Source organism: Nilaparvata lugens, chromosome 11, assembly GCF_014356525.2.
Source record: "Nilaparvata lugens isolate BPH chromosome 11, ASM1435652v1, whole genome shotgun sequence".
Classification (NCBI taxonomy): domain Eukaryota; kingdom Metazoa; phylum Arthropoda; class Insecta; order Hemiptera; family Delphacidae; genus Nilaparvata; species Nilaparvata lugens.
Window position 1 is genome coordinate 28,455,805 of NC_052514.1, and position 20,045 is coordinate 28,475,849.

At 33.8% G+C, this 20,045-nt stretch overlaps 1 protein-coding gene across 1 annotated transcript in view; it reads right to left on the reverse strand.

Annotated features, from left to right (window-relative positions):
• The window catches only part of LOC111050958 (vam6/Vps39-like protein), a 31,571-nt gene that overhangs the window by 8,181 nt on the left and 3,345 nt on the right, over positions 1-20,045 (reverse strand). The window contains exons 6-13 of the mRNA XM_039437273.1: positions 18,915-19,156; positions 17,062-17,191; positions 13,028-13,258; positions 11,778-12,019; positions 10,380-10,602; positions 9,333-9,505; positions 6,738-6,951; positions 4,393-4,532 (exon numbers count right to left, since the gene is read on the reverse strand). Of these exons, the coding sequence (XP_039293207.1) occupies positions 4,393-4,532; positions 6,738-6,951; positions 9,333-9,505; positions 10,380-10,602; positions 11,778-12,019; positions 13,028-13,258; positions 17,062-17,191; positions 18,915-19,156 (1,595 nt within the window). The remainder of the gene's footprint in view (positions 1-4,392; positions 4,533-6,737; positions 6,952-9,332; positions 9,506-10,379; positions 10,603-11,777; positions 12,020-13,027; positions 13,259-17,061; positions 17,192-18,914; positions 19,157-20,045) is intronic.

Here is a 20,045-nt window from a genome sequence, read left to right on the forward strand (position 1 = left end):
TTATAGTACCGTACCACAGTATACATACAGTATGGAAACTTGGCTAGTACCCAGTCGCCAAAATCCGCCATCTTGTTAGGAAACGCCGCATTTTAATAGTATTGATGCTAGGTTCGGATCATATAATTATAATTTTTTTTATAATTCGTTTATTTCACTGCATTTTTACAATAATTGGTAATACAAATACATACATTAAACATAATGGTTGAACATTACAATTTATTGGTAATACAAATACATACCTTAAGCATAATAATTGAACATAGATAATAATATTAAGCATGTAACAGAAAAAACCACAGTGCATCCCTCTTTAGGCTAAACCTGTGTTGAGGGATGTCTCGCTCTCTAGTTGAGTCAACTTAATTATAATACAATAACAATTTTGAGGTATCATCAATAAAGTCAATTTTATACAATAATCAGTGTGCTTTTCACAAGATGGGGTTATGAATCTTTAACAATAAATTACATTTGATTGAAGACAGCAAAAAAATGAAAATAATATTACACCTCTATTAACGTTTTTCTTCATAGAAGCGATTAAGTCTATTCTTAAACAAATTGTAACTGGGTGCATCTTGTATATCTGATTGCAGTTTATTGAAAAGTCATGGTCCCTGAGCAAAAGCATGTAAGCAGGCCACTCTACTTCTTGTGAAGGGTTTCGTTTAATTTATTAGCAAGATTTCGACGAGTGGAATATACATGTTCATCCATAACTGGAAACTCTGAACGTCTTAAATACACAAACTTCAAAAGATTTATTTCAAATAGGGTATCAACACTAAAAACGCCAAATTCTCTATACAATACTTCGGTTGGATATCTTATGGGTCTCTTTAAACATATTTTATTATTCTTTTATAAAGAATTATGAGAGGTTGCAAAATTGAACTCCCACAACTTCCCCAGGATACAATACCATAGCAGATAATTGACTGTATCAGTGCCAAGAATGCCATTCTTAATTGATAGATAGGAAGGACATTCCTTAATTGAACGAATTTATAAATTAATTTTCTAAGTTTTGAACAGATGTATGAAATGTGCGAGCTCCACCGTAAATGTACATCCAATACTACACCTAAATATTTTATTTCATTTTCTTTATCTAATGTAGGACATCCACAGCTGTAGTATGGACTGGCACAATTTACATTATGTGATACTAGTTTACAGTCAGTATTATCTGGAGGCAATCCAGAGGACGACAATGAAAAGGGAAGAAATCTAGTTTTTGAATATTCAAATGTAGGAGACTATTCTTTAACCATGACTTGATAACATCAAAGCATTTATTAGCTCTCTGGAAGGTGATTGGCCAAGTTTCCCCCCAAACTATAGCAACTGTGTCATCCGCAAAAGAGTACAAGGAGCAATTCCCTAGATTTATATTTAATAAATCATTTATGTATATTAAGAACAAAACTGGCCCAAGCACTGTTCCTTGTGGAACTCCAATATTCACATTTAATAGTCCACTTGTCTTTTTATCAAGCCTAACTTTTTGTCTTCTACAATTTAAATATGACTCAAAGAATGACAATGCAATACCTCTTATTCCTATTGCTTCCATTTTATCCATTAGAATTCTATGGTCAACTGTGTCAAATGCTTTTTGTAAATCCAGAAATATTCCTAAGCATTTGTCCCCATTATCTAATTTGCTCAAAATTTCTCTTGTTACTCTAAAAATTGCATCGGATGTACTCATACCTTTTCGAAATCCATATTGATTACTGAACAAAATGTTGTGTTTTTCCAAATAGGATACCAGCCTCGACTTTACACACTTTTCAATTACTTTGGATATACTTGAGAGTTGGGAGATAGGACGATAGTTACCAAGTTCAGTCCTACTACCACCCTTATAGAGAGGAATAACTGTAGCTATTTACATTTCATCTGGAAAATACCCCTGTTGGAAGCAAAGATTTATAATATGCTTCAACGGGTCACATATTGCTGAAGAATTTTCTATCAGACATTTTGAATAGATTCCATCTACTCCCGGAGCAGTACCTTTTTTAAGCCCCAATATGTTATTTCTCACCTCACAGGCCGTAGCTGGATAAAAGAAAACCGACCTACAAAATGATCTATCGACCTTATACTGGATATGATTTGAATTTAAACCTGTCTCTTTGACCCTATTCGAAATTCTCTGTCCAACATCAATGAAAAATTTATTAAACTCTTCAGCCATTTGTTCACTTTCAGTGGATTTTACTACTCTACCATCAGGTATATTAATTTCTTGAATAACATTTTGGTCTCGAGATTTGGAATCAGTAGCGTCATTTATAGTTTTCCACACCTTTTTCAAGTCCTTACCGCAATTTACAAACTCATTTCTAAAGAAAATCTCCTTTGCAGAACGTATCAGTGCCTTCAAAATAGTGTTGTATTTCTTATAATAACGAACATTAATCGTGTTGAACGGCTGCTCCCTTATTTTAAGTGACATATTATTTCTTTTCCTGATACATTTCAATAACCCTTTAGTTATCCAATGTTTCAATCGTTTCTTTCTATTACTACTTTTCTGCTTCGAAGATGAACACGAATTAAAAACATCTACTATTTTATCATAGAATCTGCTAAAAGCTACTTTAGCATCCTTTTCATAATAGACTCCATCCCATGACACTTCTTTAATTTTAATTTTGAACAGGTGGTCGTAAAAAATAATGCATCATACTGTACAGGCTTCTTATTAGGCTCTAAACTACTATTTTTTATAAACTGAATTCGCCCCATAATAGCTTCATGATCTGTTATAGAACAATATTGTATATAGCTGGGTTCAATGCACATATCTTAGATTTGAGAAACAGATGATCAATACATGATTCACGATATAATGAATGTCTAGTGCAACCGTGTAAATAATTAGTATAGCCATATTCCAAAAGCATATTCAAGTATTTATGACCTATTTGGGTTAGATCATTACCCAAAATATCAATATTTGTATCTCCAATCAAGATTTTGTTTTCATAACAAGTTGTTTGACTGAGGAATATCTCCAAATCATCTAAAAAAGCCAAAGCGTCGGTATCATTAGGTGATCTATACAATGCTGTACAGCAAAACTCTACGTCTCCATATGTTATTTTAAAATTTAAAGAATTAGTATTACCAATATTTATATCCAGAATATCTAATTTTATTCCATGTTTAACATAATTACTATTCCATCAGATTTATTAAATTTTGTTGGTTTCACAAAATAAAAATTGACTTTGTTCATTACAAACAGAGCTGTTAATATTAGAGATAGGGAGAAAGCATTCATATTTTTGGGGTTGTTTGAGATATTCGTCATAAACTCAGAAGCACTTGCCTATTCAAGGGTTTAAATATTACTATTAGAGTATTCAAATAAAATATTACTAGAAAAATGTTTAGAAAATTCAATGTTAGTAAAACACAGTACTTTTGAAATTGATGAAAAAGAATAAAAAATTACTGACGAGGAATGCGATTATAACCTATTGGGCTCCAATAAGTAACGACGAGCCTAGAGGTATGGAGCGTTGACATTTCAGTGTATCTTGGCTGCATATCATGGGTTCGATTCCCATTCCGTCTAGCATTTATAGTACCGTACCACAGTATACATACAGTATGGAAACTTGGCTAGTACCCTGTCGCCAAAATCCGCCATCTTGTTAGGAAGCGCCGCATTGTAATAGTATTGATGGTAGGTTCGGATCACTTTAATGATCCGGATCAATTGATCTCGTTCACTGCTACGAGCCAATCAGAAGACCAGGATTGGAACTTCCCAAGGTCAAGTGACGTGTCTAGTATTTGCGCCATGTAAAAAGCATTTGTTAGATAGGCGTTTTATTGACAGTTTCCATTCTGTATCGATTCTGTGACCGTACTATCTCTCACCTCATTACCCACGCTAATGTGAGAATGCTAACAAATTGAAGTTTTTAGAACAGGTAACGATTATTTTACAATTTTTTATATTATATTTTTCATTTACTTGGGAAGTTGTCAAAAATGAAGTATGCAAAATGATGGTGCAGTATGCAAGCTCTGATTAATCATCATGATTTATCACAATTAACTAAGATACTAACAATGACCATGCAACTTGTCAAAGTGGTCATATAATTTCCAAAACTGTAGAATGTATGTAAAACGAAATCTATGATAGGTATAAATTATTTATTTACAATTGATAGTCGAATAATACTTTGAAACCATACTGTAGTGAACTATGTATAGAGAACATTCGATAACCCTTTCAACAGGAGACAGAATGCTTCCAGTTTACAATGATTTTGCTGAGCTATCATTGATTCCATTAGAAATTTCTATGGCAGTATGACTTCGAATTATGATGAGATAAGCATAATAACAACTTACATCAGTGGAGCCTTTGGCATGAACTCTATCACAGTAGGCTATGGCTCTCTCAATATCATTCATTATGATAACATAGATACTGAGTGCTTGTTCATGTTTTCCAAGCCTTTCAAGGATGATCGCCCTCTCCTCGTACATGCCTACAAAAAAGTTTCATCTTATTAGGAAACAGAGGATTATACAGAAGATAGTACTGATATAGTATATAATTAGTTAAGTCTCAAATTTTTCATTTCATGTTATTACAATGAATAAAATTAGTAACAGTTTGCTAGTTTTTAAAGCTTGTATTTTTCCTGTATGTAATGACTATATGTTATATGAATAACTATAGCAAAGATTCACAGATCTTGTTTTAATGCTTTATTTCAAATAATATTGTAATACATAATGATAATGGCTTATTCAATTTCAATTATTGGAAATAGTGCAAGAAATGCATCAGAATCAAAATGAATAGTTTCTATTGCCCCACATAAATTTAATTTAATTTCACATTGATTTGAAATTCCCATGTTGACACTCTATATCACCCATTTTCAAGAAATGAATTTTCAGAAAAAATCTGACGAATGTTTCACCATTAAGAGCCAGTTTCCGAGCTTGGGATTTAGCTAAGTTCTAGACTTTAAACAGCTGGGGTTAGAAAATTGGCTTTCCAAAACAGGGCGTAGTCGTAGTTCACGTTTAAATTAAATTTCGAAAAACTAGAAAATTAAACACAAAATAGAATAAAGAGAAAATAGTGTAAAGTTTCAGCTATTTTGAATTATTTAGGAATATTTAATTTCGTCAAGGAAAAACGTTTCCAATTATAGAAATGAGAAAATAAATATTATCATAAAAACTGTGACTATGCCCCGTTTCGAAACAGTTATTTTCCTACAGATAGCTTGAAAAGTGACCATTTCTGCACTGATTGCAGGCCGCAAAGAATCACTTTTCCGCACTAGTGCGCAAAGTGAGTACTTTGCGTACTCCAGATTTGCAGCATGACAATGCAAAATAGTTAGTAGGTTATATGGAGCACCAGTGCAGCAAAATCAAAATTAAGTTGGTAACACTTATAGTGAGGCCCACGTTATAATGGCAGTGGAGAACAGCGTTGCCTTGTCATTATGTGCCTTGATTATAGTCATTTCAATGCTTACATAACATAAACCCCCTTCAAGCAGTCACATAAATTTTCAATTGAATTACTAATCATTATAATTCAATTATTATTATTCAATTTTAAATAAATTAAGGTTTTTATTGATAATAAAATTACTCAGAAAAACATTTGATGGATTTCAGGGAATTTTACCCATAATTACCCACTTTTCATATTCAATGGTAACTATAGGAAAAATGTAATGTGAAATACGTGCGCAAAGTTCGTTTGCTGCACTCAAGAAACAATTATTCCAGACTCGCCTACGGCTCGTGCGTAAACGTTTCTTTCTGTGCAGCAAACTGTCACTTTGCGCACTAGTTGCACAAATAACTATTGTGCAACTAGTGCGCAAAGTGACAGTTTGCTTATCGGAAATAAACGTTTACTTGAGTTTAGCAGGATTCTTGAGTGCAGCAGAGGAGCTTTGCGCACGTATTTCACATTAAATTTTTCCTACAGTTACTATTGAATAAGAAAAGTGGTTGATTATGGGTAAAATGATGGCTGAAATCCATCAAATGTTTGTATGAATAATTTTGTTATTAATAACAATTTTAATTTATTTTAAACTTGATAATCCAATTGAAAATTAATAATCGATTATTATATTCAAATTAAAAATTAAATTAATTCAATTAATCTGAAAATTTGAATAATTTTGAGTAAATCTTAATTTCTAAATAATTTTTCAACCAATCAATTTATGAATGAAAAAAATATTATTTGAAATAATGAATAATTAATAATATTCAAAATGTATAATTTAATGGTTTTAATTTTTATTTATTTGAAAATCTAAAAAAATATATAGATAGAACAAATTTGCATTCAAAATACACGCCAACAATGTCAACAGCTGATTGGGATGGCTGCAAGATAATACGCAAAGTATTAGGAGTACACAAAGTAATACTTTGCGCTCTAGAGCGGAAAAGTGATTCTTTGCGGCCTGCAATCAGTGCAGAAAAAGTCACTTTCCAAGGTACCTGTAGGAAAAGTCAATTTTCTGACTTCAGCTGTTTAAAGTCTATAGCTTAGCTAACTTCCAAGCTCGGAAACCGGCCCTGAGTGTTTTAATTAAAGACGTTTCTCATGGAATACGTATATGTGATGAGATGTTAATAAGTATATGACGTTTGTTAATAATATAAGTTATATACCTCATTTTATAGATAGTAAAGGCACTTACTGTCATAAGGAAAGTGTACATGAACGGTTTCAGGTACATAATGCTCAGACTTTTCAAGGAAATTCAACAGTTTTGTTCTCAAATTGTTTCCTTGCTGAATTTGTAGCTGTGTGGCATCATCGCGACACAATTCTAGTACTTTCTCACGATATTGGTGGATGAGAACATTGTGGAATAAGGGATTGGTGTCCTTCCAAACGTGTATTACATGCTCCTGGAATAGAACAAAAACATTATTTGAATTGGAAAGTGATATGCATACAAAAATTGCAGAAATTGATCACTAATAATTCTCCACAAAACATTGTGGCTGAAATTTCTCAAAATCAGGATTTTACAACCAACAAATAAGTAACGATGGAAGAGAATTTATGACACACTAATAGAAAAAATCTAGTGTGGGACACTCACACTACTTTCCTTGCCATTTATTAATGTATTCACTAAGGAAAGACATTGACAATGGGCCATATGAGATAATAATCACCATCAAATGCAAAAGTATCTGGGACTTGTAATGAAAAATGAGTATGTATAAGCATGCTATTCATTTTTCTGGAATATTTTGATTCTGTATTTTGCTGCTTTTCAATGTATTCCAGACTACTATGATTATTTAATGTGTATTTACCGATGTGAACAATAAAATTTGATTTTGAAATGACGTAAGATATGTCCCAAGGGAAGATTTTTCAAGGGAAAGGGGGCCCAGGTGGAAGAAGAATTTCTTGGCTGAACAGCATCCAATCCTGTTGTGGAAAAAGCTCCATAGAAATATTTCGTATTGCTGTGGATAAAGTGAAGATAGCCATGTTGATTGCCCACGTTCTTAGCAGACAGACACAATAAGAAGAAGATATTAATGTTTGTTTATACTATTTCGAGTCTATCATTGGAGCAAACGTATTTTCCAAACATATTGTAAAACAATATTCAAACACATCTATAAATACTCCTACTCATGATCACTCCTATACATTCAGAAATTTTCAATAAAGGTACAGTATACAGATATCGTCCATGGTTTTAAATGTTAATTGGTTCAAAAACAGCCAGGTGCCATTTCGTTATGCGTTACCGCTGGAAGATCGTGTCTCCTTAATTGACTCATATTGAGAATATTGTAAAATTTTAAGGTTTATAATTTTAGGAGAATAGTTCAATGATCTGGAATACGGTATTCTCAACCCAAAATTAGAGTAATAGTGGAATAAATAGTAAGATTGGTAATAGGAAAATTGACTAAATTAAGAACTCACCAAGTACGGAATTACAAGAGATTTCTGAGTTCGTAGCAGGTAATCCAGAATGCGTGGTCTTGGTAACTGTTCAACTTCTGGCATATCTTCAGTGAATATTTTCAGACCATCTTCTGGATGCTTATCGAGGACCCAGCCAGAGAACTGAATGATCAGATTTATGTGCTCTTTACCTGCAGATTCAAACTCAAGTTATAATTAAAGTATTTCATAACCTTTAGAGAATATTTAATTAAGGGCAGAGAAAATAAAAAATGTATAAAATAACAATTAAATTTAGCTTTTAATTTATAAGAGCAGAGTAAAATTCATGAAAAAGGTAAATCTGTCCCTTCTTAGTTTTCAGTTACTTCAACTAAATCATGATAAATGTATAAAGTTGGCACTGTCATTATTTGATATTTAACAAAACTTTCTCTGCAAGATTCTCTTTGTTGCAGGCCATCGATTATTCTAACCACTCTTGTTTGAAGAATAAGTATCTTTGTGGCAGTGCTACAATTGCCCCAAAGTATAACTCCATATGTTATTAGGGAATGGAAAAGGCCAAAATAGTTTGTCAAAAGCACATCTGAGCTTACACAGTTCACTTGTTCCTTCCATGTCAATTTACTGTCTACGTACAAACCAAGAAATTGTACAGCTTGTTTTTCACATTCGTTATTTAAAGAGAAATAGATGTGTTCTGTCTTATCCTCATTGATAACAAGATTATTTGCTTCCAGCCAGGTTTTAGACGCTTGAATGCATTCTAATAGCATTGTTCTCACATTTGTCATATTTTTATGAATGCACATTAACGTTGTCATCTGCGTATAGTATAGGCAGGCCTAATTGAATTACATTGCATTGAAAGTCATTCATATAAATCAAAAATAGAAATGGTTCGAGGATTGAGCCTTGTGGAACTCCTGCTAATACATCCAAAACATCAGCAGACAGACACAATAAGAAGAAGATTTATTAATGTTTGTTTATACTATTTCGAGTCTATCATTGGAGCAAAAGTATTTTCCAAACATATTGTAAAACAATATTCAAACACATCTATAAATACTCCTACTCATGATCACTCCTATACATTCAGAAATTTTCAATAAAGGTACAGTATATAAATATTAATTGGTTCAAAAACAGCCAGGTGCCATTTCGTTATGCGTTACCGCTGGAAGATCGTGTCTCATTAATTGACTCATATTTAGAATATTTTAAAATTTTAAATTTTAGGAGAATAGTTCAATGATCTGGAATACGGTATTCTCAACCCAAAATTAGAGTCATAGTGGAATAAATAGTAAGATTGGTAATAGGAAAATTGACTAAATTAAGAACTCACCAAGTACGGAATTACAAGAGATTTCTGAGTTCGTAGCAGGTAATCCAGAATGCGTGGTCTTGGTAACTGTTCAACTTCTGGCATATCTTCAGTGAATATTTTCAGACCATCTTCTGGATGCTTATCGAGGACCCAGCCAGAGAACTGAATGATCAGATTTATGTGCTCTTTACCTGCAGATTCAAACTCAAGTTATAATTAAAGTCTTTTATAACCTTTAGAGAATATTTAATTAAGGGCAGAGAAAAAAATGTATAAAAGGGCAATTAAATGTAGCTTTCAATTTATAAGAGCAGAGTAAAATTCATGAAGAAGGTAAATCTGTCCCTTCTTAGTTTTCAGTTACTTCAACTGAATCATGAAATTGATTAAGCTGACCCAACAAGACTAGATTATAGGAACGATATATTTGTACGTGAGGCATGTGCCTATGAAAGGAACTTCCAATTTATCTATTTCAAATGTTATTATCTTTATGTATCTATTGTTTGTTTTTTTTGAAATTCAACTTCAAAGTCGAATGAACTTTGAAAATAGAATGAGCTTCTCAATAACTCAGCTTTCAATGTCTTTAGTGAAGCTAAAAAAGATACTACAAATTGAATAATTCAAAACTATATTATATATCTTATACAGAAGAACACCGATTTATACAGAAACTGTTCTGAATTATTAAGCCATATATATTAATAGATAAGAACTGAGTATCATAGATTAGAATAGATTCATTACACAGAGGGAATTCCAGATTCATAAAAGTTAAACACTGAAAGATCATCTCAAATAATGTTCTCTTATAAAATCTCTTGGATCCAAGTTTAAAAATACAAACCAATATAAAAAAATAGATTGATTACCCAACAATTTAATATATTGATGAGTTCATCTCATGACTGACAAGTGACATGCGGTCATTGGAGAATAAAGCCTACATGCAGCTATCATGAGAGAAAACAACATACTACATAAATTTAGTGTTACAACCACTAAAATGAATGATTCATCCGAAATCAATTACATAATAAATAAATGAATCACTAGTCTAACCTAATCCCTGCAAGTACTGGATGGTCCAATCAGGACCTTTGAGACCTCCGTCGGATTGATCACTCTGTTTCTGTAGGATCTCAAGTGCTTTGTTGTGAATGCCTTTCGTCTGATACAGAATCACCAGCTCATTGTACTTTTGGTGCTTTTTCAGCGTGCGCTCTGTCTCCTCCAGATGACAGTGATTGCGTCTCAGCAAGGGCGCTACCAATGCATCATTAGTCTGAAATAAAAATAAATCTCAAGAAAAGAATACAATATTTATTAATAAATATTAAGTGTGTATGATAGGTACAGTATGTTCTTGTCATTCGAATAGCAAACGATATTCCTGAATTCCGTCTATCTTGATTGATTCTAGAAAAACTAATGCCCGAAAATATATGAACCGCTATCAAGCATAGCTGAGATCAATAGTGAATTAAGTAACACTTCAACAGTGTTCTATAGATAATATGCAACAAAAATTGTAAGGGAAATAGCACTGTATCTTCAAACTAATATTTATGAAAGAATTTCAATAGAAAATCATGCACTTGCAAGTAGCATTCAGCAGATTTCTATCGACAATATGCAACAAGTGAGAAATCTGAGAGCACATAATACAGAGTTGTGTCATTAATCTGCAACAAATGATATCTAAGGGGCCTTAATTTGGGGTCTCAAAAAGTCCAAAGGTAAGGCGATCAATTATTTCGCGAAGATTTTTGATGGTGAAATAGGTCATTTTTTATAAAATATTCTAATACAGGTTTAATAAGGGAGTCATATATTATTTGATAGAAGTTAGTCCAAGATCTCTTATTTATTTATTTAGCGTATGGCAGATACACAACACATATAACGCTCATGAGTCTCAAATGCCTACATAAACACTGTATATTTCCAATCTCTCGAGATGTGTAGTTTTTGGTCAGGAAAACATAAGTTTGTTTGACTGCCATCATTTGCTAGTCCATTTAGCGTTAAGATAAGATAAGATATATTTTATTGCCAATAAACATATACAATGCAGTAATAGGCAAAAGTCCCAATAGAAACAATACAATAAAAGTAACAAAATCATAACAATACAATAAAAGTTACCAAGTGACAATACAACCAACAACTGAACCAACCGAATACAGTCATACAAAAAAGCAACACACAAAACTGACTAAAACACTCAACACTGTACCACAAGTGTAACATTATCACAATATAGCTTATTTTATGAACAAGACTCATACAAACTCTACTCTGCTAGATATTAATAATATCACATTCAAGAAACTCTTGCACTGTATAGAAGGACCAATGTGCACCATGGAGGCGAACTAGCGTTACACTAGATCTCTTATGGAATATTTCATGTGTAACGGGCTTTTAGACAGAATTTGAATAGAAAATCATACTGACCTGCAAGTAACATTTCAACAGCGTGGTATCAATGATCTGCAACAGCTTCTCGTCAGACGTGGACTCGGCGCCCTTAGTCTTCATCTGCAGCCGGACGGCGGTCAGGTACTCGATCAGAGCCAACAGACCGGACTCCAGGTCTTTGTCTTCGAGCCTCACCAAGCCGGCATCCACACTCACTGCCTCGCCCCGAGCCTGCTGGGGCAACAGCGTCGGGAATAGACGGATCACGTCGTACGGATCTAGAAAGAACACGATGTTAGTCAATAATCAAAATTCTTCACTACATATTCTTCTAGAATAGAAATTGTAAAAAAATTACAATTGTTTGGTAACTAAAATGAGCATAATTCATGATTAATATTTGTTGTTTCAAAAATAGATTCAGTAACATATATTTTTTCAAATTATAAAAATCTTATCATGATATAATATCTTTGATAAATATAAATATATTATTTTCATAATGATTAGAGTTAAAATATAGTGGAGCAGCGAACTTGGGGGGTAGCTGAGAGTGTTGAAAAAAAATGCATGTATTCAAGAATGTCAAAACATACGGAGCGGCAAATATTTGCTAGAAAAGAATTAGATGACTTTTTTATTTAGAACATCCTAGAATAGAAGGTAGAAGAAGCGGAGACATTCAGATGCATGCAATATTTTTCAACATTCTCAGATTTTGGTAGAGAGCTAGTGGGAAGGATATTTTGAATATCCTTTCCGGAGAATGGACATTGATATGTCCAAAACTCCACCAATTTATGTTTATGCATAACAATATTATCTATAGTTATTCCAAATTTCTTTTTTCATATCATATACAGTTCAATAATTATATTCTTAGTCTATAGTATGTTAATTCATCTATAATTTTGCAGTATTGTAAGCTATTGTATATAAGTGTATCAGTCAGTATACGAGATAAATAGAGTACTCAATCAATCAATCAATACCTTCTCCGCTACCCTCTACTTTCGCCGCTACACTATGTTTTGACCCTTAGGCATGAGCCTCTAGTGCCTTTCCTCAAGTACTGAGGAGCCATCTAGGCACTACCCATCATAAAGCTTAGGTTCACATACCTCATGGGAAGTGTATTTTGTGCCACTCTGTATAGTATCTGTTATATATTAGGTTAACATAAATAAAACACAGAGTTGTAGTCCATGACTAGGCGAGACGCCATTGCTGTTTTATCTCTGTGTTTATTTATGTAACCTAATATATACAGTAGTAAATTAAGTAACACTTCAACAGCGTGGTATCAATGATCTGCAACAGCTTCTCGTCAGACGTGGACTCTGCGCCCTTAGTCTTCATCTGCAGCCGGACGGCGGTCAGGTACTCGATCAGAGCCAACAGACCGGACTCCAGGTCTTTGTCTTCCAGCCTCACCAAGCCGGCATCCACACTCACTGCCTCGCCCCGAGCCTGCTGGGGCAACAGCGTCGGGAATAGACGGATCACGTCGTACGGATCTAGAAAGAACACGATGTTAGTCAATAATCAAAATTCTTCATTACATATTCTTCAAGAATAGAAATTGTTTAAAAAAAATTACAATTGTTTGGTAACTAAAATGAGCATAATTCATGATTAATATTTGTTGTTTCAAAATGATTGATCCCACAGGGATCAAACCTTGGTCCCTTGTTGTTCGTCCTACTCATGAATGATCTGCCTGACCATATTAAAGAATCTAGTATTTTGCTTTTTGCAGACGATGTAAAACTTTTCAAACCTATTTCTAGTCTGGAGGATTGCTCTCTCTTGCAGCGGGATCTGAATGCGATTCATGACTTGTGTTTGAGAAATAGATTGGAAATAAATATATCAAAAACAAAATACATGATATTCACACGTCAGAAAAATCCTTTTCATTACAATTACAATATTAATAATGCAATCCTCGATTGTGTTATCCGTATAAAGGACCTGGGCGTCATAATGGACCCTACTCTTGAGTTTAAGGAACACCTAACACATGTTATGAATGGTGCTAATAGGTCGCTAGGGTTTTTATTTCGAAATTGTAGGCCTTTTACAGCATGTGATGTTGTTTTGAGATTGTACTATGCTACAGTGAGGAGTAAACTTGAATATGCTGCTTTAGTTTGGGCTCCATTTCACAGCATCGCTAATCTTGATTTAGAAAAAATTCAGAATAAATTTTTAAGGTATCTTTATTTTAAAAAGTTCAACGCATTCTGTCCGATAGCTTTTTCAACAGACAATCTAAGGTTGATATTTAATGTTCAAAGATTGGAAGAAAGGAGATCTGTCAGTTCCCTCTTTCTATTATATAATATCCTAAACAATCAAGTATTCATGCCAGAATTTATAAGTATGTTGCAACTTCATGTCCCGTTTGATAGACCAAGACCAAATATTCTGTTTCACATGCCATTTATCAGAACGACTCATCATTGTAATTCTTACATATACAGAACTTTACGTTTGTTCAATAGAATAAGCCACTGCATTGATCCGTTTGCTGACCGTTTCCAAACCTTTAAGAAATCCTGTGAACTAGCATATCGCTCTATAGCTGACTCATGATTGATAAATTATTATACTAAACTCCCTCATTTTTTTCTCTCTTCTAAAGCCCTATTTTTCCTCTATTCTCTATTTTATTCTTCATTTTTTTTATTATTTTTATTTCATTCTTCTTCATTTTCTATTATCATTGGTTTATTTTATTTTCATTTCGCCTCTTCTTATCTTATTAGTATTCAAAATTGTGTTTACAATTTATTTTATTTTTCATTCTTATTTTGCATCAAATATTATGTATCTAAACTAGTTGATGTCAATAAGGCTCTTCATGGATTTATTTTATGAGCTTTTGTATGTAAATAAATAAATAATGATTGGAGTTAAAATATAGTGGAGCAGCGAACTTGGGGGGTAGCTGAGAGTGTTGAAAAGTAATGCATGTATTCAAGAATGTCAGAACATACGGAGCGGCAAATATTTGCTAGAAAATAATGAAATGACTTTTTATTTAGAACATCCTAGAATAGAAGGTAGAAGAAGCGGAGACATTCAGATGCATGCAATATTTTTCAACATTCTCAGATTTTGGTAGAGAGCTAGTGGGAAGGATATTTTGAATATCCTTTCCGAAGAATGGACATTGATATGTCCTAAACTCCGCCAATTTATGTAGATGCATAACAATATTATCTTTAGCTATTCCAAATTTCTTTTTTCATATCATATACAACTCAATAATTATATTCTTAGTCTATAGTATGTTAATTCATCTATAATTTTGCAGTATTGTAAGCTATTGTATATAAGTGTATCAGCCAGTATACGAGATAAATAGAGTACTCAATCAATCAGTCAATACCTTCTCCGCTACCCTCTACTTTCGCCGCTACACTATGTTTACTTAGGCATGATCCTCTAGTGCCTTTCCTCAAGTACTGAGGAGCCATCTTGGCACTACCCATCATAAAGCTTAGGTTTACATACCTCATGGGAAGTGTATTTTGTGCCACTCTGTATAGTATCTATACAGAATGAAATCGATAAATATCAATTATTATTACTGGTGTTCTGCCCTAGGGCAGGTCTAAACATGATTCCTCCTTCTCCATTCCTCTCTGTCCTGTGCAATTCTCTTCATCTCGGAGTACTTTCCCTCCTCCCTGATATCATCCACCAACTTCACTCTTTTTCGTCCCAGCACCCTCCCTCCTTGCACAGTCCCTTCCATTGTCTCCACAAGTAGTCCGCCATGCCTCAGCAAGTGTCCCAGCCAGTTCCGCTTTCGTCTCCTTATCACTGCCATATTCCTTTCCTCTCCTACTCTACGCAGTACCTCCTCATTCCTCACTTTATCCATCCAGCTGATCCTCTCCATCCTCCTCCACACCCACATTTCAAAGGCCTCCAATCTCTTCTCTTCCTGCTTTCTGAGAGTCCAGGTTTCCGCTCCATAGAGAGCCACGCTCCACACAAAACACTTGGCCATCTTCTTCCGCAGTTCTATTTGCATTTTGCTACTCACCAATCTTCTTATATTGCTGAATGCCTCCTTTGCTCTTGCAATTCTCACTTTTACTTCTAAATCACATCGCATATCCTCTTTAATCATACACCCAAGGTACCTGAATGATGATACCTGTTCAATGTGATGCAATCCTATGTTGATTGTTGCTTTCTTTGGAGTCTTGCTGATCACCATACTTTTTGTTTTCTTCACATTCACTCTCATCCCATACTCTTCACAACAGTGATTGATATTTTTTAACATATCACTCATTGCGCGCTCATTTCCAGCCAGCACAGCCATGTCATCTACAAACTTGATACATTCTATCCTTCTCCCTCCAATCTTCACCCCCCTTTTACCTGACAATTGAAGACTTGAAAATTACTTTAGATTCGAAACAAGTCGTTTTCTCAAAAGTGGTTACGAAAGGGTGTTAGTTGAATTTAGAAACATTCGAATTTATACTCGGATGACAGCTATAGAATAGCGAGTTCGAGTAGCGAAAGAATTTACCGTACAAAAACAATATAAGTTAGTAAATTCTTATCAAGACCACATTAATAATGTTATGGATGAGGCCTTTAGAAGGATGGTAGGAGGCAGGAAGCAGGGCCGTCAGAGGGTTAACGCGGGGAAGCAAGGGGGCTTCCAGATCGTTCTAGTGTGTTCGGGTTTTGGTGAGGGGAACCATCGACCAATGGCGAGCGCACCCTTGAATCTTCTAGAAGTCTCTGGCAAGCTCCATGCACTGTGATTGGTCGAGCGTGTTCGACACCTGCAGAACCATCTCGAAAGTTCTGTTGCGTATATAAATGGCGTGAGTTGCAGTCGGGAGTCGGTTGACAAACTACAGTGGTATTGCTCATGCTCACGTCTTCTCATAATGACAGAGTGATAATAATCGAGACAGATATTAAAGTGATAATACATCTTTGTAGTTGTTGCAACAGTTATTATTTTTGGTGACAGTTATTCTTAAACAGTTCTTATACTAGTAACGTAAGCTTGTGATAATTCTGTGTAATTTATTAGGTAGTGATCAATTTATAGTTTACCTCCGTGTGTTATAGTGTTGTAAGTAATAAATCTAATCATTATAATATATCACCTCAAGTGTTTTATTAGTGTATAGTTCAGAACTTGGGAGTATCCTATGACACTTTGTGAAGTACCAATAGGAATAAGAAAGAGAATAGAATAAACGTGGGGAGTAATATCTATTTCATAGAATAATTATTTATTAAGTTGATATGAAAATATACAGTTGATACTTGCCTGTTTTCAAATTCAAGAATTCATTCATTGAATCATGGAATTGCTTTTTACGGAAGAGATCGAACGCGTACAAAGTTTGGATTTGATACACATTCTTCTTCTTGTCTTCCTCAGAGTTTTCTGATGAGTTCTGAAATAAAACGAATTCAAATAGACTGGAAGCGAGCCAAGCATTATTGTAATAATAGCTCATTGAAACGCAGTATGGACAAACATATTATTTACGATAGTCTCAAAAGAAACGGTAAAAATGATAGAGGCAACGTGAATAGTTAGTGACCCCTGGCCCTTCAAAATTTTCTTACATAGACTTTAGTTTTGTTTCGAGGTATACGGTATAGATTATTCGATATTTAAGAAAAACGTCAATAAATAGAAAACTATCAGTTCTAACTATCTGATTCTAAGGATATGGTTGGAAAGATAAACAAATTTCCTTCAAGATTCAAATAATTTTTCCCTTTGTTTGACGTTTTAAAACTTTTTATGAGCGCTCAAAGTTTGAAGTGCATATGCCGAGTTCAAAGCTAAATTTCAAACAGTTTGAAGACTCATAGGATCACTTTTGAACAACTAATTACGACATAGCAGTCAGGTATTTATAAATAAAAGCTATTAGTTTCTACTCACATTAGTGGAGCGCTTTCGGACACTAGGCCCTTCATCAACCTGAAGTTGAAGCGCTCCACTAATGTGAGTAGAAACTAATAGCTTTTATTTATAAATACCTGACTGCTATGTCGTAATTAGTTGTTCAAAAGTGATTATTTAACAAGCAGTTCGTAATGGAATCAAAATTGAAGAGACTCATAAGATGTTCAAGCAAAGGAACAAATTCTATGAATCTTATTGGAATTATTTCCTCTTTCTAACCATATCCTTAGAATTGGATTTTAACTGATAGTTTTCTAGTTATTGACGTTTTTAAAAAATATCGAGAAATCTATATGTCTCAAAAACTAAGGTCGATAAGAAAGTTTTATTGAACATTTTTTGTTGCAAATTTCATGTGGAATCTATGGTCTTCGACGTTTATACTTTTCGTGGGACACTCTGTATATGGAGGGCAAGAGCATAGGAAATTTTGAAAATATTCTTTATTTAATATTATTTAATTTTTTACAATATTACCTACAACTGTAGAGCGGACAGTTATTAGAAATTCTGCACAGTTGATGTGAAACCAATGCCATTCAGTAATCATGAATAATAGGACTGGTGTGGAACGTGCAATAGCTATGAGGGTATTTTATAAAATCGATGAAATGACCTCTCTGAATGAAAACCATCTCACTTTTCGTAAGGGAATCTTCAAACTTAATTATTTCACACGCTGAAATACGTCCTATCTCCTAATCTTAAATCCAAGCTACTTATCTATCCCGTTGACATCAGAGTAGCGTAGCTTACAATTTTGGGAGATAGGTCGGCTAGTCTTCCGAAGACGTATTTCAGCGTAGCGTAGCGTAAGGCAAAGAGACCTTAACTCTTTTTAAAATGTATGAAATCAAAGCTACTTATTTTTATTTATAAAATAGGATTATAGTACCCTTTTTCAAAATAATAGATTAAGAATATGAATTATAGCAACTAGTTTCAGTGTTCACACCATCTTCAGGTAATAAAATAAATTTTAAAGATTTGAATTTTTTAAATGTTATTATATTTTATAAATAAAAATAAATTTGAGATTTATTTTATAACCTGAAGATGGTGTGAACAATGAAACTAGTTGTTATAATTTACATTCTTCATCTATCATTTTATTATATTAAAAAGGTTATTATAATTATATTTTATGAAAAAAGACCTTGACTCATATTTAATGGTATTTGATAGGGGATTATTGTTACCGTGAGTTTGAGCGCTAGTTGGAACTGTTTGCGTTCTAGCAGCACATGAATCTGCTTCTCGCGAGGCACCGACTGCAGACACCAGACATGGTCGAGGGATGCCACATACACGACGCCCTGCTTGCAGCGTCTGATCACCGTACAGCCGCTCACTGGCAGAGTCTGCACGTTCATCACTGGCTCGAACGTTTGCACTTGCACGCTGGTCGGTAGCAGGGCCAACAAGTAGGGGTCATCGTAAGCTGTAACACAAATAAAGTTACCGTAAAGTGCAAGAGAACAAATTAATTTATCTATTCGTTTAATAACACAACTGAAAATCATTTTCATTCATTTATATATTTATTCATTCATTACATTAAGTATAATTACTTGCGGAAAGGATCATCAGGCTCAAGCCCAAAACTGATCCTATGAAGATATATTAAATGAAGATGAAGTTATCACAACCAAATATTTATTAAAATAGCGAAATACCGGTTTTGATTATCACAAATATTGTATATTTATGGTTTGATAGCCGAGACCGGTATGTATCTATTTTGATAAATTTGTAGTCTTTCTATTCAATATAACTTGAAATAGACATAACCTACATATTAAACAAATTAAATACAAAATTAGGAAATTGAAAAAGTTTTGGGCAACAGCCTGTTTTTTATTTTCCGACTATAGTATTGTTTGCTCTAATAAATGAATAAAATGTAAAAAAATGGAACCAAAATATCACCTCCACTACAACACAAAGCAAAAAATAGTAAAGCTTGAAGTGAAAAGACAAACGTTCAACTTGAGAAGTGAAATATAAGGATTAATCTATCGTAGTTTGTACTTGCACACTGTTGGGAAACAACAGGTTGGGATTGTAGGGCCATATGAACCATATATATTAAACGCTAAACCACGATTAACTGTTCACATGGTCGCATACATTCTAATGTGTCACATTATGGGCTAAAACGAGAGGCTGATCCATCTTCTATAAAACTGAGATTGTGCACATGCCTTATGTATATAATGTATTTTTTGGCTGAAATAAATCATAGAATCATGGTGGACCTAAGGGCCCCATCATAGCCATACTTATGTTTATATCATATTAGATTGGGTGGCTCGTTGGAGTAAGTGATA